Below are 24,937 nucleotides of genomic sequence, written 5' to 3'. Positions count from 1 at the left end.
TATTTATTAATCATTAATATTATGATTTAAATTCTTTAAATGCCGGCATATTTCCTGTAGTTTTGGGGGTTAGAAAGTAATAATTCATGAGTATGCTTTGTTCTGGCAGACTAGAGCTTTTTTACTGTATTATAATATCTCAGGATAGTTTTAATGCTTTTTAAGTTAGAGTTGTTTAATGTGCTGAGTTAAGGAAAAAGGTTAAGAGATTATTAAGAGATTATTGTAGACGATATCTAGATATCACACACCCATACCCAGTAGCTTATTTTGTATGTGTATATTGATTTGTTACCTGTGTGTTCTTATTGGTTATCTTCTTTTGTTACCCCAGCACAGTGGTACAGGACCTGTTCTTAAGCTGTAATGGCCTGAACCAGATCACAGAGTTGATCTATCTGGACTGCACTCGACCGTGGGCACTGAAGGTGTTCGAGACTTTGATCTTAAGTGGCTGTGATCAGCAGGCGAACATTGTTCTTCAGGAGCTGGGGAGAGCTGAAGACCAAGAGAGAGAGGCTGTTCTCGGCCTTGCAGAGGACTTGGGTTCTCGCGGGACGGGCGATGGTCCGCAGAGCCTCAGCAAATTCTACGAGGGCCTAAAAGATGCATGTCCCCACAGCCGGGGCAAAAGTGGGATGAGTGGCGGGATGGGACGCAGTCATGGAGAAGCGCATTTGAACACCATTAATCTTTTCCTGTGCGTGGCGTTTCTCTGCGTTAGCAAGGAAGCTGACTCTGACAGGGACTCCGCAAACGACTCTGAGGATACATCTGGATATGACAGTACAGCCAGCGAGCCCCTGGGTGGACGTTTGCCCTGCCTGTCCCCGGACAGCGTGGCACTGCCCTCTAAGGAGCAGGTGAGACGGGCAGCGGATGTTTGGTCTGTATGTCGCTGGATCTACCTGGCCAGTCCTGTGTTCCAGAGACAGTTCTTCAGGCTGGGCGGCTTGGATGTCTGTTGCCGGCTCATGACTATGGTCATCCAGAAACTTACCTCCAAAACCAAAGATGGTAAAGCTAAGAAAAAGAGAGACGGGAAGGGCAAAGCTAGCCCGTCTCATTCGGACTCTCCAGCTGTGACGTCGTTGCAGACAGAAGCACTGGGGTCACGTGAGACCCACCAGCTGGACCTCAGCAATTCATTCAGTTTTAGTCTGGAGGGGAAGAGCAAGGACCCCGCATACAAGCTGGAACAGGAGTGGCCACTACAGAGCATTCGGCTCCTGGAAGCCCTTCTGGCTATCTGCCTCCACAGTGCTAATTCAGCCCTACAGAAACTCGAGCCAGATCTCTCATTCCAGGTAATCAATACATTATTTTATATCAAATATAAACCCAGGCTTGTGTTCGCAACATCTTTCTGTACGTTTCATTTATTCTCTCTATTAATTCTTAATCACTCACACATTCACTCACTTGCCTTCTTTCTCTGTCTCTCTTTCTCTGTCTTTCTGCCTCTTTCTCTCTTTCTCTCACACACTCTCTCTGTCTCTTGTGCACTCACTCTCTTTTTCTGTCTTTCTCACTCATTCTCTCTCTCTCTGTCGCTCTCTTACTCACTCTGTCTCATGTCCTCTCAATCACACTCTCTCTCTCTCTCTCTCTCTCTCCCTCTCTCTCCCTCTCTCTCTCTCTCTCTCTTTTTCTGTCTGTAGCTTCAGTCAGTGGAGGACACTCTGAGTGAGGTGAAGGATCAGCTGTCCCGTTCTGCTGTGGTGAACTCTGACCTGGCGGTTCCTCTGTTTGATTCTCTGTTGCGGGTCGCTCGGGCCGAGGTGTGCAGCACTCCGGTTTCCACTGAGGAGAAGGCTGAGAGGGTCAGTGTTTTTTTTTGTTTGTTTGTTTTTAATTTTTTTAAAAGATATTGTTATGGTAGAAATTTTGGTTTATTCTTTTATTGTCACATCATGAGAATCTGCCTTCAGCCTTAAGTTCTGGATTTATTTTGTGCTGTTGGGTAATTCTTGTAAACAGTAGAAATCATTCATTTTTAGAGTTTGGAGATGGTTTCTTTGCTTTGTTCACGTAAAAAATGTTTATTTAGGATATTTTAACATTTCTTTTCCAATTCCAATATGTGAATGTTAACTGAAAAAATGGTATAAAATGGTCAGAACGTGACCTCATTTATTGGAATACATTGTTGGAGAGAATAGTAAATGTGGAAGGCCCTACTCAGTATGTCTCTGAATGCTTATTTTTATTTTTTCCTGAAAGAGAGAAAGAGATAAAGTGGGAGAGAGGAGGAGGGAGAGAGGGAGTTGGGGTAAAAGAACGGGGGAGGTGGAAAGTTCCTCTGGGGCCTTGGGGCCGCCTTTATGCCGTACTGGTCAGCTGATGGGTCCTGTGACCTGAATGTTTTAATTATTTATTTCTCCTCATTTTACTCAGATTATGAAAACTTTCACCTTCTCTTAAATAGCCGTAGTGTTGTGGATTATTCTTCACTCTGATTTGATTTACTGTTGTTTTCTTTAAAAGTAAGATATTTTTGTAGCTTAGTATTTGTTTTGTATTTGAAATACCAAGTACTGGATCTGTTTCTCTCTTTTTTTTTTTTTTTTGGGGGAAATATTTTTGTGTTTATCCGGAGATATTTTGGTAAAAGGGAGCTTTGTGTTTTTGCAGAAGTGTACAGGGAGCTTTGAGCCGCCGGCTGCAGCAGGGGACCTGTCTGAGGAGGCGGATGAGGTTCAGGTGTGTGGAGTTCAGTCGCCAGGAGAGGAGGAAGGATACGAAGCTGATAGTGAGAGTAACCCTGAGGATTCTGCCCAGCCCGAAAAAGGTAATACACCTACATACACAATGATAGTTACTGTTTAATAGTACTACCTACATTAGTTACCTAACTGCAACTAATAATTATGTTAATAGCAGATGAATCTGTTGATTATTTTAGTGAATAGTCGATTAGTCAATGACTGTTTCTGTATTTTCCTTCATCTCTGATTGTTTCGATAGTTAGATGTCCTATTCACCTAAAATCCTTGTCAGTAGATCCTGGAATACTCAAATATGTCAAAATTTCAAAAGACATTAAAAGAATCTATGAGGTGAATACATCAATTTATTTTTATATAAAAATGTATTCATTAAAACTAAAACAAAAAAATGTATCAACACAATATTCTATGCTTAATCATCAATCATTAATATTATGATTTAAATTCTTTAAATGCCGGCATATTTCCTGTAGTTTTGGGGGTTAGAAAGTAATAATTCATGAGTATGCTTTGTTCTGGCAGACTAGAGCTTTTTTACTGTATTATAATATCTCAGGATAGTTTTAATGCTTTTTAAGTTAGAGTTGTTTAATGTGCTGAGTTAAGGAAACATCTTGTTGGAAATTATTAATTTAGAATGTTTTAAGCTGAAAATCCAAAAAATGTGATGAGTTGTAGTATTAAATAGATTGATATGTATATGTATAAAAATCTGATTATAATACTATGTATACATAATCAGCAAGCAATGACCAAGATAAGCAAGCTCCACTCTTCCCTTTTTTGGAATATCTGGGTCAGTCAGGTTGTGAGAAGCCCCTCCCATACATACCATCTCTTGACATTGTTGATTATGACGACTTATCATTGCAGTGCTACTGTAGTTATAGTTATAGAAATAATTATAGAAACTTTATTTTAAGCTGTAATTATTGCATAATGTGTTTTATCCAAAGTTGTCACACATGGTTGTGTTGGTTCCTGTTGTTGCTCAGTTTGTCGTATAAGATTCTGTGCTGAAATGTGGTTGCTTCTCTTTTAATGGGCTTTTTTGGGATTCTATTGGGAAATCTATTTTTCCTCATGTCTTATGATCACAGTTTATATGAGGTGAGCACTGAATCCAGAAACTGTATCCAAAAAGTGAAAAAGTGTCACAAACCCTATAAAGTCACAAACTTGTGTTTTATAGTGTGTTATGTATGTCACAATAAGTACTTATTGTTGAGGAATTGTGCAAGTTAACGATGGTCATTTTTAGGCATCATGTATTCTTTATAATGCATTATAAATGTATTTATAATACATTAGGAACACCTGATTTGTAGGAAGTGTTACCAATACATCTTATTTTTAAAAATAGACAAAAAATCAAAAATATACATTTTTAATTAACATTTATACTATAATATTAATATATTAAATTAACATTAAGACTCAGACTAGATTTAAATAGACATCATGTGGTCATTAATTTTAGTTTGTTGGACCTTCATCTGTTTTAGTCTGATTTATAAATGCACCCGGAGTGTAGGCAGTTTCTTCAGTTAAGTTTCTGTCAACGGATTAATCATCCAGAATTGTGCTGTTAAGGATGTAACTACCTGCCGTGGTTCTGTTGGTTTTAAATAAAATGTTTTTAAGCATCAGATTGAAAGAAATATGTTGCAAATAGAAGGAATTACATCAGGCTAATCGGATTATTTTTTTTCTTTAAAAGATTGACATGACTTCACATGCTGGAAAATAAAGCCAGAGTACCAGGAAATCACCGGGGTTAAAACTGTCTTTAAAAAAAGTAAAATAAATATTAATATTCACAGAGCCACCTAGCCTTTCTGATTGTAATCTGTTGTTGTGACTGTTCGTTTCATGTAAAAAGTCCCAGGTTGTATTTTTAGTCTTGTACAAGTGGCATTTTAGTGATGTGTAACCAGTATACTCCTCCTGATGAACAAAATATGTTGTTTTAAATACTGTTTAATAAAATTTTCTGTAACATGTAAGATGCGCTGTAGAATGCTCTTCGAAGGTTTTTTGAAGTTGGACAGTCAGTAGGATATTTTCTGTTAGTTCGTCTGTTCACCTGATCTCCGGTATGAATTATGGCCGAGCGGGAGGAGGCTCGGGCCGTGTGTGATCCTGATCTGCGGTCACATGGAGGCCGAATCCTCTCTGAGCTGGAGAATGCGGTCATTGTTCCTCTGGGCTATGATGTAAGAGCACTGTAGTCTGCAGCCTTATGAGCCTGGTCTTGTGACTACTGTTTTAACACATCCACACACAACCTGGCAGCACACGTACACCCCTCACATCACTACGCTCAGCTGCTCTCAGACCGCTGTATAGTGAATTTAAAGCAGAGCACTGTTTGTGTGGTTTAGCGTAGCTAAGTGTAGAACTGTTTGCGGTTGTCGGTGTGAAACTGACCACAAACATTTTCTGTTAACTAATCTGTTGATTATTTATTTACTTATTTTTATATTTAAGATTAGTCAGCAGATACCCTCCTACTCTGCTTACGTTTTAATAGTTGGACATACCTTTATTTGCCAAAAGTATGAGTATTTATAGAAGACATGTTGATAGTTGTTGAGTGTAGATGTTTGTGTTGTTTTAACCATATACAAAATCAGGAATTGATCTTTTAGAGTGTTTTTATGATAGCTAGATTTACACACTGTTCCAAGGGAAGCAAGCTCTGCCATTTCCTTTTTTGGAATATTTTACATGTTTAGAGAATCTCCTTCCATAGTTCCTCTCAGTGTTTCTCAACAATGTAGATTATGATGGATAATGCTCCATTTACACTGCTCTGACGTGTCAATGCACAGCGATGTATCTCATTTATTTTTAATAGTAGTCACACAATGCATCATTGGTCCGGTACGTCGAGTCCAGTGGATGCAATGCGATGAAACGTTGAGCTGAAGTGAACTTAAACAGATGGAAATTAATTTGTCCCACACAAAGCATCTGTCCAATCAGAGAGCAGATGTTTGCCTCATACGTGTTTTTAGCGCAGCGTAGTTCCAGAGAAACATGGAAGAAGAGCTGATGTTGTCTCAAGAACCCAATATTTTTTCCAATATCGTCTTGGACTTTAACTAGCTATTTTGTTGTTGTCGTCATCGTATTTGCTTCCTTAATTGTTATCACCACCATTTGCAGTCATATCAGTACACATGAACATATTAGATCTGTGTGGCTGTGTAAGGACGCTATCATTAATTTATAAGTAGATCAAGGAAGGATGAGTCTGTGTGTCTTGGTTCCCCCTAGTGCTTCCTCCTCCAGCTCTGAGGCTCTGAGGACACTAGCTGGAGACTGTGTGTTTTATGTTTTATTTTACTTTTTTTTCTACTAACATATTTTTATAAAGCTGCTTTGAAGCAACATCAGAATCTTAAATAATGATGGTTTCTGGTCCAGGTGTGAAGGTGGAGGTGTCGGCCTCACTGGGAGAATGTACATTTGGGCCCACCGGTGTGGCCCCGGGCCCTGGCCAAGGCCTGCTGCTCTTCCCAGAGATCTGCCTCATGGAGCTCCAGCTTCTGGCCAGCAGTTCACCAGACCTGGATGTGCTGGGCCATGTACTCCACAGCCTGCTGGAAGCTGTGCGAGGGCACCATTCCAACGCAACAATGATGTACCAACAGGTCTGACTCTTACTGCCATTTATCCTAAACACCATGTTTAAGATCAACAGAACCCTGTTAAAAATGCTCTACTTGTTTGTGTGTAGGGAGGTGTGAAATGCATTCTGACTGGCTTTCAGAGCATTCTCAGCCAATCAGATCCTTCCTATAAAGGTAAGCATTCCAACATTTTACTGATACTGTTTAATCTAATAAACTTGGGTGAGATAGAAAATATATCTAGGAGAATATTTGTCTGGGACTGGTCAGTAATCTTGCAATGTGCATAACACACATTGAATTATATTTTTTTCTTTGATTTATATGGTTAAAGATCGTCTAATAAATTAATATGTACAGTGATTAGACTTTTTTACAGAAAGTTTAGCTGGATTGTGTCTTTACAAGTACTGATTAAGTAGGTTGATACTGTAGATGTAAAGCTGTGTTCTTCTCTGTAGATTGCCAAGCTGTCCTGGTGGAGCTGCTGGTTGCGATGGTGAGCAAAAGGATAACAGCAGAGGAGCTGGCTTTACTGATCGGCCTCTTCCTGGACAAAAATCCTCCCACTGTAAGTGCCACAGAGTTTGCATTTTGGCCAAATGAGAGTAAACATTGTTTTAGTATTGGCAATTGTTTATAGCAAGCTATACACATTTTAACATAAACAGAAGGGTTGTAATATTGTGCAGCAGTTTTGTGTTAAAGGTATTGTCCAACATTGCTAACTCATGGTACTGTTATAAATTCTGTTTTTTAATGCTGTTGTAATGCAGGTATGTATATACAGGCCACAAGCCATGATCTCCCATCTATCTGCACCATAATCAGATCACACTCTTAACTCCTGTAATTCACTTGGCCTTGCCATGAGCACACTGACCAGTATTCATAATCACTCAGGTCAAGATAAGACCTCACAACTCGTGTAGGCCTGAGATAACGCTTCATGATCATTACAGATTTCTCTCCTATGACATTTGCAATGCCAGTGTATTAGTCTTTATATTTGTTTTTCTAAATAACAATAGTATAATATTTAAATATCATTCTTAGTATATTTCTGGCAAATAAATTTCTATAAAGATTTACCCACTTCTCGTTCTTTTACATTTATCTGTAGGAGATCTTGTTGGATGGGATTCTTCAGATGGTGGAGGCTAATGCAGAAACAGAGCCCCTGCACCATCTATCCTTCCCCATGCCTCTGAGCATCAGTGCCCCGAACACCAGCTCCTCCATGGGCCTGAGGACCAACGGGGCGGCCGGAGCCAGAGCAGGGGTGGGCATGCTGTGGAGGGGCAAGCAGTCTCCAGGCCGAGGGGAGGGTGATGTTCGGCCGGGGCACCCTGGCCTGCGTGCCTCCCCCTGGCATATCGCTCCTCTCCACCTTCCCTTGGTAGGACAGAACTGCTGGCCACACATGGCCAGTGGCTTCAGCGCCTCACTCTGGATAAGGGCTGTGAAGAACGAGGATGAGGAGGGACAATCACACGGAGGTAAGACCGGCCTCAGGCAATCGCTTGTTTTAGTATTGTGAGACAGGGATCACACTCAAAACACACACAGCAGAGAAAGGAGCGGAGAGAAGCAGAACTTCTATCTGAACCTAAATGAACATAAGGACCATCAACATGATGGTTAACAACAATCAGAGAGTAATCCAGCTCAGAAAAACCTTTAGAATCGCAAGCCTGCGTAAACTGGCTGCAAGCACTATGTCTGTTAGCATTGCAGCTTTAGCCTAGCTGCTAGCATAACTGGCTATTCCAGGCTTTATAACACAGGTCAATTATAACATAAAGAAATTATATGCAAACAGCAAGACAAATCAATTTCAGCCCAAAAAACAGCTAAAATCCACAGTTTCCATAAATTAAATCACAGTTTGAATCCCATAGCAGCTATCAGGTGCATGTGTATTAGTCTGTGACCCATCATATTTACAATTCTGTTTAGTTGTATTATTTGGTTGTTGCTTTGTTAATTGTGGTTAATTGTGAAATAATGTCACACCATCATACCGCTCTATTTTCTGAGATGATTGTCAAAAAAAATCTGAATTTATTATTTCTTTCTTTCTTTCTTTCTTTTATTTGTTCTTAAATTTTTTTTTTTTAGATGAGGAGGTGATCCGAGTTGAAGGGGTCCAGCGTGGAGCTGCTCAGCCGGTGGAACAGCAGGGAGATAAAGGTCTGCTGCATGTGCTCTCCATGGGCTCTAAAGCCCTGATGCTGCAGGTCTGGGCAGACATCTCTACGGGAACCTGCACCTTCAGGTAGGTCTACATACCACAGTCATACTATCCTGTGAACTTTTCCAGTAAAGTTTTGGCTGTAGCATGGTTCATTTATATTTATTTTACATTAATTTCTAAATACGAGTGATGTGTGAATTGAAATAAGTATTAGTAGAGTAGTACTGGAGTAACTCTGGCTTTGTGGCTGCAGGATCTGCATCGATCCCAATGATGAGATGAAGGCTGGTCTGCTGGCTCAGACTGAATCTGGTGAGGGAGTGCTGACTGCAGGCAGATGGCAGCACTTGGCTCTTACCTACACACAGCAACCTGAGGGCAAGAAGAACGTCCATGGCCGGCTGGTACTCTGGGTGTGTGGCATCAAGTAAGTCAGCTATTGCGTGCATTATTGGATAGTCTGGGGATTTGAAATGTTAAGATAAATGCTGTTATTGGCATGTAGAGTAGTATCACTGCAAAAGCTGATGGTCTTCTCAAAATGTATGGACAGTGTAGTAAAAACTTCCTGTTGGACTTTTTGAGCAACGGCAGGATCACACCCCTCCCTACTTACCTGAATGAAACAGAATAAAGCATTTACCATTACTTATCACACTAACTATCAATTTAATTAGTTACAGTTGGCAGATAAAGGCTGTACAGGGCTAGGATGGTATTTTTACCTGAGCTAACTTAGCCTTAGCATCAGTAAATTCACTCTTCTGTGACCTACTGTAACTTTCTGTGTTTTCGTAGGCTTTATGTAATATAATACTGTCATAATATTACATGGGGTGCTCAGAGATATAAGGCTGTTTGAATTAAAAGTCTTCTGTGGAGTTTTATTATTGTGATTACATGATGTTCCATGAAATTCTGAAATATATAATTAATTGTTCACTTTTTAAACATGCGTTTCTTCAGTATTCATCATTTAAATACTTTGTGAATTTTTTAGGTTTGGAATTTAGAAAGTTTAATTTTGAAGCGTAGTGCAGTAGCACATTGGTGCAGTGTTATGTTTTATGTTGAACAATTTGCCATCTGCCTGTCTGTGCATGTTGAGTACATGCTAGCAGTACATGTTAAATGAATTAAGCTAATATTTGCAGCAGAAAACTGCAGTAGGCTACAGTAAACTCCATCTGTGTCTCCAACAGGAAATGTGAGGTCTCGCTAGACTACACCCTCCCCAGGAAGTCCAGTCTGTCTTCTGAGAGTAACAAGACCTTCTGCATGCTGGGCCACTGTCTATCCTCCTCAGAAGAGCTGCCCCGGCCCGTGACCCCTCGACTGGACATGGGCACCTTGCTTCTGTTTAATGGTAGGACTTTATCTGAGTCCAGAAGTGAGTGTGAGAACACCTGCTCGCCTAAATCATCTTTAAAAGTAAAGGATCTTAATGTGTAGTTTGCTTAACTTCCAGCAGGCAAAGCCTTTACTTTTCAAGAAAGTATTTACACACATAGTTGTTGGAAAATGGCTGTGAGGATTTGATTACGGTCAGCCACAAGCATGGCCAAGACATTGCTATGGTCAGGTACTGAAGTTAAATGATTATTTCTGGATCATATTTGGGTGAGTGATATGGCATTATATTTCAGGTTATAATTTCGATCACGATATGCAAAAATGTTTCCGATATTATTGCGTACGATACACCCCCTGTGTTAATGGTTAATTGTTGAGTGGGGTTTGTTTTTGATGTAGCTTTCGAGGTACTCGAGGTTTTCTTTATTTTTTATTTTTTATTTTTACATAATCCAGTTTATATGGAAACTAAAATCGTGATGTTGGTTGGTCGTGTGGCTTATCTGTTTGTTTTGTTTTGTTGTTGGTTGTTGACTTGGTGGAGTCGGATTCTGTTGGAGCTGGTGTGTGTGTGTTTGTGTGTGTGTGTGTGCGTTTGTGTGTTCTTCACATTCCCTCCTCTGTGGGAATGCTGTTTAAAAGAATGACGGCCCTATTGCGGATAATCGCTCATGAATGGCCTCAGTCTGGACTTTCCTAACCCTGGAGATGTTGCGATTCTGGCTGGACACTTAATATCTTCCTGCATTCTTTTATCACTTGTTTCAGTTTTAGCTTTTGTGGTGCATATCCACTTGCTGTCCACTTGCTTACCCTCATTTCTAAATTTAGTATCTTGTGCAAAGTTCCCTTTTAATTTAGATCTGGATTTAGATGTAAGCAATTTTATTAATGACAGATGTACAGTAGGATTAGGATGTTTGTCTACTTAATAAAAAAGAGTTGAATCAAATATAACACAGGCTAAGGTTCACTTTGCCTACAATATAATGTAATAATGTGGGGCAGTCTTTGCTAAGTTGCTCCTGTTATACTCTTGAACAAGGCTCTTGACCCTTTCTGTTCTGTGGGTGCTGTAGCTACTTAAAATATTTATTTTGCGTTTAAAGTGTTTAACCATTTGGGGTTACTTTTCAATGTATTGCGAATATATATGCAAAGTAATATATTGCTTTTTGTTTGTTGTTTGTTTTATTAGCCAATTTTATTGAAACCTTAATAGTTACAACACATAATCGAATGTATAAATTCTGAGTAAAAGTTACCTTTGTATTCAGTCTTTATTCTCCCCTATAATAAATATTTTTTGTGCTGTTTTAGGATCCAGAATAAACACTGAGGAGGCCTTTTACCTGTACGCCAGTGGACCTGACCTCTCTTCTATCATGCCCTGCAAGTACGGCACGCCCAGTGGGACACTGTCCAAGTACGTCACTCAGGAGGGTCTCCAGTGTGAGCAGATACGGGAGCTGCTAATGAGGAGTACTGAAGTAGACACATCGCCTCTTACTGTAAGTCTGGAACCACCGAAAAATTGCCTTTTAGGATTTGTCCAGTGTTTGTTTATTACTCTAGTTAGAACATATTTGTCAACTACACCTCATTAAAACAGCAGATTTTGAATGGTCCAATTGAATTTATGTTTTTCTTATGATGGGTAAAAAAATGACAGAATATTAAAATGTGTAAAATCCATTTTCCAAAAGTCTTCTAAATGAAAAAAAAAACAAAACTTTTTTTTGTTTGATTTTCCAAATTTATCTCTTTGCTGTCCAGTGAAAAAGAAGTATCTCAATCAGCTCAAATTGCTGCATAATTTGAACAGACAAAACTGTCCCTTATACTGTGTAAAAAGATTCTTGATGAATTGACTAATAAAAATTATCCAAAACTTGAAATGATAATTTTTTACAAGAATGTTGTGTTTTAAAGATACACTTTACACACTTATTAGACAGCGACGATATGCAATTTAGATTACTTGTTTAACAGTCTGTAAAATCTTTAAACTTAAAATTGTTGTTGTGTGTTTTTTTTTTTTGGTGTGGAGCTGGTCTTTAAAAAAAAATCCTTTAATATATACATTATAATTGATGTTACAGTACAGATAAGGCATCTATATTAACATCTATATTGCCATCTATAAACAGATGTAATATATTTATTGTTCTATATTCCTATAATATTCTATAAATGTTGCTTATAATAATCTTCCTTTTGTCTCCCTTGCTCAGGAGAGTCTGGCGGTGGTCTATTCTCCTAGTTGTCCGTCCGTCTACACCATCTACGAGCCGGTCATCCGTCTGAAGGGTCAGGCCAAGTCTCCAGTAGTGTCTCAGAGGCCTTTCAGTGCTAAAGACGTCCAGAGCTCAGTGCTGGAACCCTCCTCTCTCAGGACCCTGCAGGCCTCCCAGCCCTGCGGCCTCCACAGCAGCCTGCATAAGATCGGCGGCACGGGCGCCTTCGTCTTCCTCTTCGCTCGGGTAAAAAAAATTAATTAATTAAAAACTAATCAACGTGGCTTTGCTTATGATTAACATTTGAATGCAGGCCAAATGTTCTGAAGTTGAAAGGCACTTCAGTCTTAGGATAGGAGTTTCTACCGTGTAACTTAATTAACACAATACAGGCTGTATTAACTAGATTTAAACGTTATCATGTTCATTGCATTTCCATCCGTATTGTACAGGAATAAAATAAATGCAATAAATTGTTTTTTGTACTTTAGGAGGTTTTTAATGTATCTATATTTTATTGAAGTTTTTTTCTTTTTACTATTTCTTTTAACTCCACTACACTTTAAATTAAAATATCTTTTACCTAAGTGGAGGTTAAAATTAATAATATTTTACCTTCAGTATATCTACTTTAATTGAACAAATAAACACACACTCTCTCATGATTTCTCATGATTTGATGACTGTAAATAAATACAAGGTAAGCACAAGATTACATTATATTACGTTACTCCTATGCTACTTAGCTGACGCTCATATCCACAGCGACTTACAGTGTTATTTCTATAACAAAGATGGACCAGTGGAGTGTTAGGAGTCTTGCCCAGGAACTCTTGTTGTAGCACAGCATTTAGCATTCACCCAGACCAGGAATTTTTGCTGAAATTAGTTTTTTCATTGTGGAACTGTTTTTAATTTAGTCTCTAAGTGGTATTATAAAAAACTTAAATCCCTGTCTACATTATAATTGATGGTACCTGTACAAAATTCGAGTTTTTCTCTTACCGTTTCTCCTCCGTCTCTCTCTCAGGTGGTGGAGCTGAGTGAGTGCGAGCGGACTCAGGCTCTAGCTCTGCGGGTTCTGCTGTCTCTGGTGAAGCACAATCAGCATCGCACTCATGAAATGGAATGCTACCATGGCTACTCTATGATCCACCAAGTCCTCATTAAGACCAAGTGCATTGTGGGATATCATATCCTAAAGGTGAGCAAGAGTGTTATTTTTTCTTTTATTTATTATTTTATTATAATACATTAAACGGCGCAGCCTGCTGGATCACTGTGTTACTGCAGGCAGTTTTACAGTCAGTATAAAACAAACTTAGACCTTAACGCTGTGCTGAGATTCAGCTGGGCAGAGGAAATGAAGCCTGTTATGTCAGACTGAATTTATAATAAAACAGTTAAATTAGAGCATTTGAGAGCTGATTGGCTATTGGCTGTATGTGGATCTTGTATTTTGCTTTTTAAAAGCCAATAAATTAAAGCTGTCCGTTTCTATTCTGCTTTCAGCTGATGATATAAATTTACATTATGTAGATAATAAGTTTAGATTGATTAAATTGCAAAAATATTTTTAATCATGCTAAAATAAGTTTTAAAGTTGGGTTGTGCCTCACTGTCTCACTGATGTACACACACTTTTTATAGTTTGTTGAGAAACTGATGAGTCAAAATTGTTATATTAATCCTGTAAAATGTTTTATTATTATTTATTAATTTTATTTTAGTATGCATCTTTGTCAAATGTTTAAAATGAGACTTTGTGGTAAGATAAGTTTGCATTTTGCAGTTTTTTTTTTGTGTGTGACAATAAAAATACTTAATGTACCCTTCAATTTAATGTTTAAAGTCAAAGCTATTTTTTTAAATATATTGAGATACTGCAGATGCTACAGTTTCTCATTTTAAGTCAATGAATATCCTTAATCCCTAATGATATCACTGTTTGTCTGTGCAGACTCTGCTGGATGGCTGCTGCAGTGGCTCAGTGCTGACCGTGGGTGAGGACGGCCAGTGGCATCTGGATACTGAATCTTCTGCTGTGGTGCAGGATCTCAGACTCCTCTCTGAAATTCTGCTGGACTGGAAGATCTGGGCTAAAGCTCAGGTATGCATCATTACATCAAAATATTTTTTCTTAATTCTATTTTGCCTTGCAAAAAAACACTTGCACACAAGTATTTAGTTGCATTCACTGTGGTATTGTTTCAATAAGCTTCTGCAACGTCACAAGATTTATTTCAATCCAGTGCTGCATTAATTTGTCACCAAGATCTTGCAGCAGCATTAATGATGGTAGAGTCTGACAGCTGCTCAAAGCAGCTCTTTTCCATCCAGCACATCCCACAGATTCTCAATGAGGTTAAGGTCTGGATTCTGTGGTGAACTCTCTCTCAATCCATGTGTGAAAATGATAAATGCTGATCTTATGCTCCCTGAACCCTGAACTCTTTCACAATTCCAGGCCCATAAATCGTGACATTGTCATTTTGGAATATGGCCGTACCATCAGGAAAGAAAAAAAAATCCATTGATTGAATAACCTGGTCTATATTCAGTATATTCAGGTAGTCAGCTGACCTCATTCTTTCAGCACATACTGTTGACACATAATGCTGTTTTCTGGCAGAGTGGAGTCTGGGAGACCTTACTGGCTGCTCTGGAGATCCTAATCAGAGTGCACCATCCACAGCAAACCTTCAACATCCGGCAGCTCCTTAAAGCTCAGGTCGTGCATCGCTTCCTGCTCTCCTGCCAGGTCCTGCAGGTAAGAATCTGCCCACCTGAAATGTTCTCTCTTTTTTTTATTTGTTGAATTATTCTTAGGTTTTAATAGAAATTACAAATTAAGTTTGCTGTAGCAAAGTGATTAGAAGGTTCCAGGTGAAATCTGGAACTAAATTTTGTTCTTCAGCTGTGAACTACTTTATTAAAAAGAAATACAATTTTGTTATTTTTACAGTGTTTGTTTAATTGCATTTTTTGTAATATGTGCCTTTTTCAGACCCAAATATCTCGTATTGCTGAAATAAATGGAGAGAGAATGTTGAGTACAGTAGAAAACTGCTCCTGTTATTATTCTTCACTTCTTCACCTCTGTCCTTCATCCCTCCCACAGGAGAATCGTGATGAGCATCTCACTTCCATTCCTCAGGAAGTTTGCCTTTCATTTGTCAAAATCATCCAGGAAGTGTTGGGCTCACCCCCTGACCTGGATCTGCTGCGACTGCTCTACAACTTCCTGCTGGCTGTACATCCGCCCACAAACACATACGTCTGCCACACTCCCTCCAGCTTCTACTTCTCCCTGCACATCGGTGGGTCACCACCTCACCAGTACTCCATATAGATAGGGAAATAGACATATATAATGAATAGGTAGACAGATGTATGGATAGGTGGATAAATGCATAGGTAGGTGGATAGATGGATACATAGGTGAATGGATGGTTGCATACATGGATGAATGCAAAGATGGATAGATGGGTATATAGATGCGTAGATAGATACATAGATAGATGGATAGATGATAGATGGATAGATACAGTAGATGGAAATATAGAAAGATGCATAGGTGGATTGATATATATTCAAACAGGTGTATAGAAAGACAGATAGATGGGCAGATTCTTATATTAAAATAAACGGTTAAATGTCATTTTTATATCTATTTTCTGTTGTAACTCATGGGGGTTTTTTTTACGTCTCAGATGGAAAACTCTACCAGGAGAAGGTCCAGTCCATGATGTACCTGCGTAACTCCAGCAGTGGGGGAAAGTCTGCCTGCAGCTCAGTGCTCTCTCTCTCCCCGACGCCCTTCGCTGAAATACGACCTGAAGGTACTGCGGTCGCTGCAGTTCTATTCCGAAGATATAAAGTTTGCTTTTTATGCTAATGTTGTATTTGTAAACTAAAAAAATATTTCTGTCCCACAGGACACCAGCCTCCTTCTCCAGATCATGCAGGTGATGAGCTCTCTGTACCTCCTCCCAGCTCCACCCCTTCCCCTTACTCCTCCCCTGCCCTCGCTGCCCGTCCGGTTCGCAGCGGCTCAGCTGGCCGGCCCGAGCCCGATGAGGACGTGTCCCTGGCTACCCAGCAGGTTCTGGGCAGCACAGAGACACTGAAGAGGGGTGAAGATGAGCACCTCCTCAGCAGCTGCGAGTCAGCCAAGACCATCTGCGAGGCTGAGGACGTGGACCGGGTGGAGGACGCCCCTCGTACCCCATCCATCAGCTTGGAGGAGGAACCAGACGCTCCAGCGGACAGCTCAGCAGAGGGCAGTGCCATCACCGAGTCGGAGGAACGCATACATTTGGCTGGAGATGAAGCACCACGGCGACCCGACAGCCTTAAAGGAATCCAGTCCTTTCAGAGGAGCCAGAGCGACCTGGCCAGCCTGGGCCTGGCGTTCCCTGCCCAGAACGGCTCACTGGCCATCGCCCGCTGGCCCAGCGTGACTGACCGTGCCGCTCCATCAGATGACTGGGAGAGCTACACCTACTCACCAGGCTATGACCGGGCACACAGCAAGGCTGATTCCACCAGTGACAGGTAGGAGGTGCTTTAACACTTCTGTTCATTAAATTGCATTGTAATGCATTGGTAGTCAAGCAACGAGAACAGTTTAATGCATTAGATAACTGAGTATGCAAGGACACAATATAATATAAAATTATGCTTATATCCATGAGGAAGAAATAATAAAAAATAAATAACTGTGTATGTGATTTTGTATACGTTGTAATATGTAATTACTATATAAGTACTATATTATTGTGCTTTGGTGCCTAAAACCTCTCCACACTACTGTGTTTGTGTATATAAAAATATGTGTATTCCTAAGATATATGTGTAATTGTTAAATATGTTTAAATTATGTAACCATTAATTTTTTTATTTTTTTTAACCCACATCTACAAAATTAAGCAGGAAACAACAAAAGAAACCATTTTACAGCAACACCCACAGTATTAACAATGTAAAGTGTGTATTTCTTCTGAACTTATGTTGTACAGAAGGATTGGTAAAAAAAACAGGCAGGTGATTCTGTTAATTGTCTATTGTTAATGTTTTCTGTCTGTTAGTGTTTTACAGCGCTATATTATTATTATTATTATTATTATTATTATTTTCTCTGGTTCTCAGGTCAGGTACCGAGGACTGCCTGGTGCTGATCTGCTGTGGGCTGTATGAGCTGCTGAGGGGCGTCCTGCTCCTGCTTCCAGACCTCATGCTGGAGGAAGTGATGGATAAACTGATCCAGCCAGAGGCTTTAATTGTTCTGGTCAACCACTCCTCACCCCTTATACAACAGGGGGTCATAAAGGTGCGGAGATTGGATAATAACAATTTTGTTAATTTTGCATATAAATGATGCCTAAAATACATATCTAGCATTGTCAGTGAAACGTTTACTGTAATTGTCTTGTTATTCAAAACTGATTCAGTAAGTATTAATCTTTGGAAAAATAGCAGAGAAAAAAGGTTTATCAAGAAGACAGTTCTAGAATGAACCACATACTGATATTTTTATTTTAATCTTTTCTTTGAAGAGATCAGATAACTCATTAGAAATATCTCTCAATGCCATTTCATTTATCTGTCGCATCAAATATTTTGAGACTGTCAAAATAATGATATTGTATTAATATTTTTATTTTTTATATGTTCCTGTACGCTCCACAGCTGCTGGATGCGTACTTCAGCCGAGCGCAGAAGGAACAGAAAGAGAAATTCTTGAGAAATCACGGATTTTCTCTGCTGGCCAATCAGCTGTACCTGCATCAGGGCACTCGGGCCGTGCTTGAGTGTTTCCTCGAGATGCTGTTTGGCCGACCGGTCAGCCTGGAGGAGGAGTAAGTATACAGACTTTATTTATATTTACAGATTTTCTTACATTAGTCAATTAATGATTGGTTTATTGATTTATTAAGTTTTTTTGTACATGTCCGATTTGTCATTTTTTTTATATAATGTGGAAAATTCTTTCGTAACTCATTATACACATTTAATCAGGCTCTGTATCCATTGTGTATTTATTGATTCACTCTTTCATTCATTTATTTGCCTTTTCTGAGGCTTTAATCATACTACACTGCTAAACGTTTCTGTGTCCCCTTTCCTCTAGTCTGGACCTGGAGGACATGGAAAGCATCTCTCCGTTCAGGAAACGGTCTGTGGTGCCCATGCTCGGGCTGCTGGAGAACTCGCTGTATGAGAACTCTCTGGTCCACAATGCCATGTGTGTACTGCTGCAGCTCCTGAACACCTGCCCGAAACTGGCCGACATCCTGCTGGACCACGGCCTGCTCTACGTGCTCATCAACACACTGTCCACCCTCAATGGCCTGGAGAACGGGTAATGTCTGCAATATTCTAGGAGTGATGGTGTTTAATATCACAGATTGTTGTAGTTAGTATTCTTCAGCTTGTTGGGCTTGCTGTCTGTTCTTATAGAAGCTTTATCAAATGCATGTTTCATGGCAAAGAGGTTTCCTTGCATGTTTAACTAAAAATAAGGTAAAAAAAAAAAGGTGCCCTTTTTCTTTTCATATTTCTCAGATTTCTATATAATATTTAATTTATATTATGCTCTATATAATACTCTACCTGTGCTAAATAAATATATTTAGATGTGTGTCTACATATATTCTCACTCACCCAAACCGATATAAATAAATGTTTTAATTATTTATCTTTATTATTATTGTATAGTTTAGTATAGTCATTAGTTGTTATAAAGTATTTCAAATAAATCTTGAAATTGATTGCTGTTAAAACAGAATGTCCTCCACAGTATTTACAGTCTTTATGCTGACCATTTTTTCCATATATGAAACCAAATCATTTAGCCACTGATCCTCTGTGGCATGAATGTTCTTTCATTTTTGGAAGGAAAATAAAAACTACTGCTGCTGTAGCATAATTCACAGCATTATAAACACAAACAAACAAATAAATGACATTTTGTGACGAGCAAAGAACATAGAACCCTAGTTATTAAGAGCATTCACCATCTAGAATCCCACAGCTGCCTGGATTTTTAGAAGCTGAAGATTTTTAGATGCTTTTTCAAAACTTTGTTGTTCCAAAAAATATATTTATTTTCTTTCCACAGAATTCCTCCAAATGACTACAAGCTGCTGGTGTGTGACATCCAGCAACTTCTGGTGGTGGTGACCATCCACGCCTGCAGCTCCTCCGGCTCGCAGTATTTCCGCATCATCGAGGATCTCATCACCCTGCTGGGCTTCATGCAGGGCAGCAAAGTACGCCGTACTCAGGGTAAATGATGCTCATATCACTAAAACTCATTTCAGCTTTAAAATCTATAACCTGTTACATGATATGAATCTTTAACAAAATCGACTGTTCTATTTATTTGTCTGTCTATCTGTCTGTTTGTCTGTTAGAAATGGCGATGGCCCTACAGTTCCGTGTCCTCCAGTCAGCCATCGACTTCATTAAGACGACAGCCCACCAGGACCCCCAGAAAACAAGCTCGTCTATTCAGGTCCCGACTTCTCCACATCACGCTCTCCATCAGAAACGCAAAAGCATTGCAGGTGAGCACCATCACCATCTGTCTCACTGTGATTCTGGCTGTGAAGAAAACAGCTGTTATGCGGATTACTAGGATGCCAGGGCGTCTCACAGTGTGTCAGACACTCAACGTCTTACACCCTTTAGAGAGGTACACGGCTATCTGGCATTTATTGATGTTAGTTACACTCGCTCTGGCTGGCCACACATTTATACACTGTTTTTATTGGAATAAAATATTTAAAATTATTAATTATCTGGCCCTCTCGTCCACAGCGCAGTCAATTTCCAATACTATATACAATATACAATATACAAACGATCATGCTGTAGATTTAAGGGGGCTTTAGGTAAAACCATTGATATGTGGAAAGATATCATAAACCATATCAAAATGTTTTTGTAACTGGCTTCTGTTTAAATCATAATGACTTATTTTTACGCCTTGCCCCTTCACCATTTAAATAGCGATTAAATAGCTGGTGGGGTGATCTAGAAGTGTTATACACATTCATGAACCCAACACTTACTTAAACAGAATACAAAGTAAAATAACATTGCTGTTACTGTAAATGATCTGCTCGTGTACCTTCACAGCGTGAACAAGCAGGTCAGTTTCTTCTGCTGAGAAGTGCAGAAGCGCTGCACTGTTAAAATAGCAATCTGCCAAAGTCAGAGCTCAACTGGCTCTTAAAGGGAATGATGAACAAATGACACGCTGATTGGTTTATTTCACATTACGCCCTTTCTGTTGGCTGAGCAAAAGATGACTGGGTGACTGGCCCACTCATTTTGAAAGCTGGGGAGGGAGTGTCAGTACAGAATTTAAGCTTAACCTTTAATTTCCTTAAAAAAATAATTATAAAAATGTGGTGTCAGTAAATGAGTGTTTATCAGCAATTGTTTAAATATTCATATTTGTGGTGTTTGTTTTTTCTTTTCCTTTTTTCTTCTTCTTTTTTTTTTTTTGTTCCAAACGCCCCTCAAGGTTCATTGGGCCTGAAAGATTCCATAATTCCCCGCATCCCTCGGCAACACTACTGCTCCTACGGCCAGATCCCCTTACCCCCTGCATTCAGTTTCCTGTCCCAGGACTCCCCCATTCCATCCCCTACAGGATCCTGTTCCTTTGTTTTCCCCACTGATGCAGGTAGCCCCCCGGCTCCGCCCTGCCCTCCGTCACATTTCCGGCTCTGTGTGCAGTGGACTCACTGACCCCCCCCCCCCACTCCCTAACTGCATGACTGCTCTACTACTCTGCCCAGTACACCACCTGATTACTGGTGCCCCACTGTGTGATTATCCACTGTTTAAACTGTAATTGTGATGATTTTGGTGCATGTTTGAGATGTTTGATTAAGTGTGTGTAGGCTAGGGTTGTGCATGGGTGATCAGATACTAATTAAACCGTTCTATTGGCCAGTATTTGAATGCTGAAATCACCACTTGAAAATTGATGATGTTGCATCGCAGAAAATCAGAGTGAAAAATACAGGCCAACAACAACTCAGTGAATTACCGATATGAATAATTATTAATTATTAATTTGTTCACTATTTTTAACGTGATCTACATCACTGTAAAAATTAAGAGACCACTTCAGTTAATTAAAATTATATTTTTTGTTTTATTCTATAAACTACGGACAACATTTCTTCCAAATTGTCATTTAGAGCATTTATTTGCAGAAAATGAGAAATGGCTGAAATAACAAAAAAGATGTAGAGCTTTTAGACCTTAAATAATAAGTTATATTATATAAGTTAAATAATAACTTCATATTCATACAGTTTGAAGAGTTCAGAAATCAATATTTGGTGGAATAACCCTGTTTTTTAATCACAGTTTTCATGCATCTTGGCATGTTCTTCTCCACAAGTCTTACACACCGCTTTTGGATAACTTTATTCCACTCCTGGTGCAAAAATTCAAGCACTTCAGCTTGGTTTGATGGCATCCATTTGGTTTTGGTTTGGTTTGATTCATCCATCTTCCAAAGCCCATGTACTTCAGATTGAGTTGTGTTCCAATATTCAGGATTTGGAGTGAGTTCTTGTGTCTTCTCAGTAGCTCATCTGAAGGCACTGACTCTGGTTGCAAGGGGTTCTTCTCAGTGTGCTGCTAAGTTCTTCTTTTTTGTTATTATTCTTCTGGTTGTTCTTTATTATCTTTATCTGGTTCTTCTCTTCTGCTTATTTTTCTCCTCCTTATGCTCTTCTAAATTATTAGTTATAAAGTCTATATATATATTTTTTTGATTATTATTTCATTCTTTCTTCTCCTCCTTTTACTTCTTTGCCAGAATGCTCATCATCGGTTGATGAGGGCAAAGAAAGGCATTCAGACTGAATAAACAGTTGTGTGATGCAATGTGTGTGTGTGTGTGTTACAGTAAAGTAACAGTGAATAATTTGAGAATTGATTCACGGTTATATTTAAATATTTCACAGTTTTTTGCCTTTAAAAAAACAGAAATCCTCCATCTCTGTGTATGTGTGTGTGTGTTCCAGGCCAGCGGAGGCTCTCGTTAATACAGTCAGACTCCTTGCTGATGCGGATGCGCTCGGTGGCCAGTGATGAGCTGACCCAGATGATGCAGCGCCGGATGAGCCAGGAGAACCCCATCAGAGCCAGCGAGACAGAGTTCATTCAGAGACTGCAGAGGCTCGTCGTCCTGGCTGTCAACAGAATCATATACTACGGTAAATCTCAGCCACAAATACGACTTAACAATGCAGAGTACAAGTCAAAATTTAGCACACATTTTCTTATATTTGTATCTGACATTTGTATTATTTTATGTGTACTATGTTAATATTAAAGACTTTAAAACTATAGGAACACAATACTAAAAGTACTAAACAATCTGGAATACATTTGATACTTTAGATTCTTCACAGTTGCAGCTTTACCTTTGAACGGTTCCAGAGATGCTGAGCATTTGGTGCTGCTTTGGGTGTAACGATTCATTGTGATACGATGCATCATGATGGAGGGCCAGAGAACCAGTGGGTGTGAACAAAGTGCAGAAGACATGCCAATCATTTTATACTGACGTCTATCATGCAACCACTTTTTGCTTAAAACAGTACTTATAATACTTAATAATAAATAGTACTTATACAAATATTTATACATGCAGAATTTATATAAGGTGCATTTGGCTCTTTTTATAAGCTAAGGAATTTAAGAAAATTGAATCCGGAATCCAGAATTGTGAGTTAAATCAAATAGTCAGCAGAGTGCATCGTTACACCCCTATTGTTTGCACTTCAGAAAAAAATAAATAATTTTCTTAATTCACATCTAATTAAAGTATCGTGGAAAAAAAACGAGTTGTGAACTCAGTATCGTAAATCAAATCGAATTGTGATCAGAGTGTATCGTTACAGCCCTACTCTGCATGCCAACTTATGTTTTAAAACCAGCTCAGTTTAAGGCGGGTGATTGTGAAGGTTTATTACGTAGTTCCATATGTGTTTTCCACAGCTCCAATGTCCTCAATATTAATCTACAATGTAGAAAATAAGAAAAATAAAGAAAAAAGGCTTATTGAGGCTTGAGAATTGGTGTCCAAACATGTGTCTGGTACTTTATGTATGATGAATCCTGCATCCTAAGTTTATATACATGTAGCAGTATATTTTATTTAAATTATAATACTGTATGTATGTATGCTTCATTACTCAACAGACAACAGTAAGGACTTTTTTGACCTTCTGAACTTTCCGGAGTCTCCTGATCACATGGCGACCACTCCTTTACCTGGTGAGCAGGTAGATGAGAATGTCTTCACGCCCCCTGCTCAGTTCCCACTGGCTAATATGAGGAGCTTCCAGAAGGACCTGCTAAAGCTGATGATGGACGGCATAAAGATTGGCCTGGTTAGTGGCATGAAGCACACTGAAGAGCCTCATTGACAGATATATTTTTATTGCATATGTACGTACGCTGTCCTTGGGAGATTTGAGGCTTTAGAGTTAATTATAAAATGTGTCAAGCTGTGATTATTGTAGCTGCTAATTGTTGATGGTGTTAAGTAGTGTTATTTTTGTATTATACTGTTTAATCTTTCACATATGAAGCAACAAGCAATTTATAAAACAAAGTGTTAAAGTGTTAGCATCTAAGGATACTGAGCAAATCCTACTTGGATCAAGTTAATCAAGTTTCCTCCTGCAGGGCAGCGTGGGTCGCGGTGGAGCTCCTCGACAGCAGTGGCGTCGCATTCTCTGGTCCTGTCGAGACACATTCAGGGTCCAGATTGGCCGCCTCCTGGTGCACACCCTCAGTCCGTCACTTCCTCTGGAGGACCGGAAGGAGGCCCTGGAGTTTGTCAATGAGCAGAACCATCCGGACATCCTGAGGGAGAGTCTGAGCCCTGGCCTGGAGGTGAGCCATCAGATACATACTATGACAGAATCCAAATATTGGTCCTCATATATCCAGCCTGTCCTCAGAAAACTGAACCGAATAATTAAGTTTACACATAAATTGTGCTTTGGACCGCACACTGATTAGGTTTATTTTCGGTGCTGAATTTATCAGTTATCAGATCTGTGAATCTGATCTTGGAGCTGTGTGTGTGTTGGATCAGATGTAGTATGAGATGCAGTAAAGAGCTGCTGCTGCCTGAGCTCAACCTGACCTACAGTACATACACCACATCCTCACATCCAGCTCCTGCAGTTTCCATAGCAGCAACATCCTCTCTTCCTCTCTCTATCACTCTCTCTCTCTCTCTCTCTCTCTCTCTCTCTCTCCCCTTTCTCTATTTGTAGCTTAAATGAGCAAAAAACATAAAGAAATTACAAATATTAGAATCAAACATGTACGTTTTTCACTTCTACAGTATTTTAGCCAGTCATGCTAAATGACCAATGCTTCAGTAACTGCGACTCCATACACACAGTGTGCACAAAAAATGTATTTTCCAAACCATGAGTAATTGCAAGTTTTTATTATCTTAAATGGTATAATTGCTAAATGGTTATACTATTCCTTTTTATGTCAATGGCATTACATTTTAAAATAATGACTAATATTTTTTATCGCAATAATGTTTTGACGAGATATCATCCACAAAAAAAGTGTTATTGTGACAGGCCTGCAGGATTCATTTAGTAGTGTGGCGCCTAAATTTATATACAGATGTTATCAGCTTCACTGACCACATAACACTGATAAGAAATAAGAAATAAAGAGGCAGTTAGAATAGGTTGTAAGAGGAACACC

At 39.3% G+C, this 24,937-nt stretch overlaps 1 protein-coding gene across 4 annotated transcripts in view; it reads left to right on the top strand.

Annotated features, from left to right (window-relative positions):
* Positions 1-24,937, top strand: part of lyst (lysosomal trafficking regulator) — a 59,949-nt gene that overhangs the window by 18,425 nt on the left and 16,587 nt on the right. For 2 of the 4 annotated variants that reach the window (XM_022685227.2, XM_022685228.2), the window contains exons 7-33: positions 335-1,307; positions 1,662-1,823; positions 2,635-2,791; positions 6,162-6,388; positions 6,475-6,541; positions 6,829-6,938; positions 7,491-7,866; positions 8,489-8,645; positions 8,818-8,991; positions 9,767-9,930; positions 11,238-11,428; positions 12,152-12,400; positions 13,185-13,358; positions 14,115-14,264; positions 14,787-14,924; positions 15,276-15,474; positions 15,868-15,996; positions 16,093-16,711; positions 17,306-17,486; positions 17,846-18,015; positions 18,288-18,518; positions 19,278-19,444; positions 19,573-19,725; positions 20,691-20,852; positions 22,213-22,404; positions 23,396-23,586; positions 23,885-24,094. In XM_022685227.2, coding sequence (XP_022540948.2) covers positions 335-1,307; positions 1,662-1,823; positions 2,635-2,791; positions 6,162-6,388; positions 6,475-6,541; positions 6,829-6,938; positions 7,491-7,866; positions 8,489-8,645; positions 8,818-8,991; positions 9,767-9,930; positions 11,238-11,428; positions 12,152-12,400; positions 13,185-13,358; positions 14,115-14,264; positions 14,787-14,924; positions 15,276-15,474; positions 15,868-15,996; positions 16,093-16,711; positions 17,306-17,486; positions 17,846-18,015; positions 18,288-18,518; positions 19,278-19,444; positions 19,573-19,725; positions 20,691-20,852; positions 22,213-22,404; positions 23,396-23,586; positions 23,885-24,094 — 6,073 coding nt within the window. The remainder of the gene's footprint in view (positions 1-334; positions 1,308-1,661; positions 1,824-2,634; positions 2,792-6,161; positions 6,389-6,474; positions 6,542-6,828; positions 6,939-7,490; positions 7,867-8,488; positions 8,646-8,817; positions 8,992-9,766; positions 9,931-11,237; positions 11,429-12,151; positions 12,401-13,184; positions 13,359-14,114; positions 14,265-14,786; positions 14,925-15,275; positions 15,475-15,867; positions 15,997-16,092; positions 16,712-17,305; positions 17,487-17,845; positions 18,016-18,287; positions 18,519-19,277; positions 19,445-19,572; positions 19,726-20,690; positions 20,853-22,212; positions 22,405-23,395; positions 23,587-23,884; positions 24,095-24,937) is intronic. The other 2 variants (XM_007238535.4, XM_015602803.3) reach the window with 1 other exon arrangement.

Source organism: Astyanax mexicanus, chromosome 7 (genome assembly GCF_023375975.1).
Source record: "Astyanax mexicanus isolate ESR-SI-001 chromosome 7, AstMex3_surface, whole genome shotgun sequence".
In the NCBI taxonomy this organism is placed as follows: Eukaryota; Metazoa; Chordata; class Actinopteri; order Characiformes; family Acestrorhamphidae; genus Astyanax; species Astyanax mexicanus.
The sequence above is the reverse complement of the archived record's forward strand: the minus strand, read 5'-3'. Positions and strand labels throughout refer to the sequence as shown.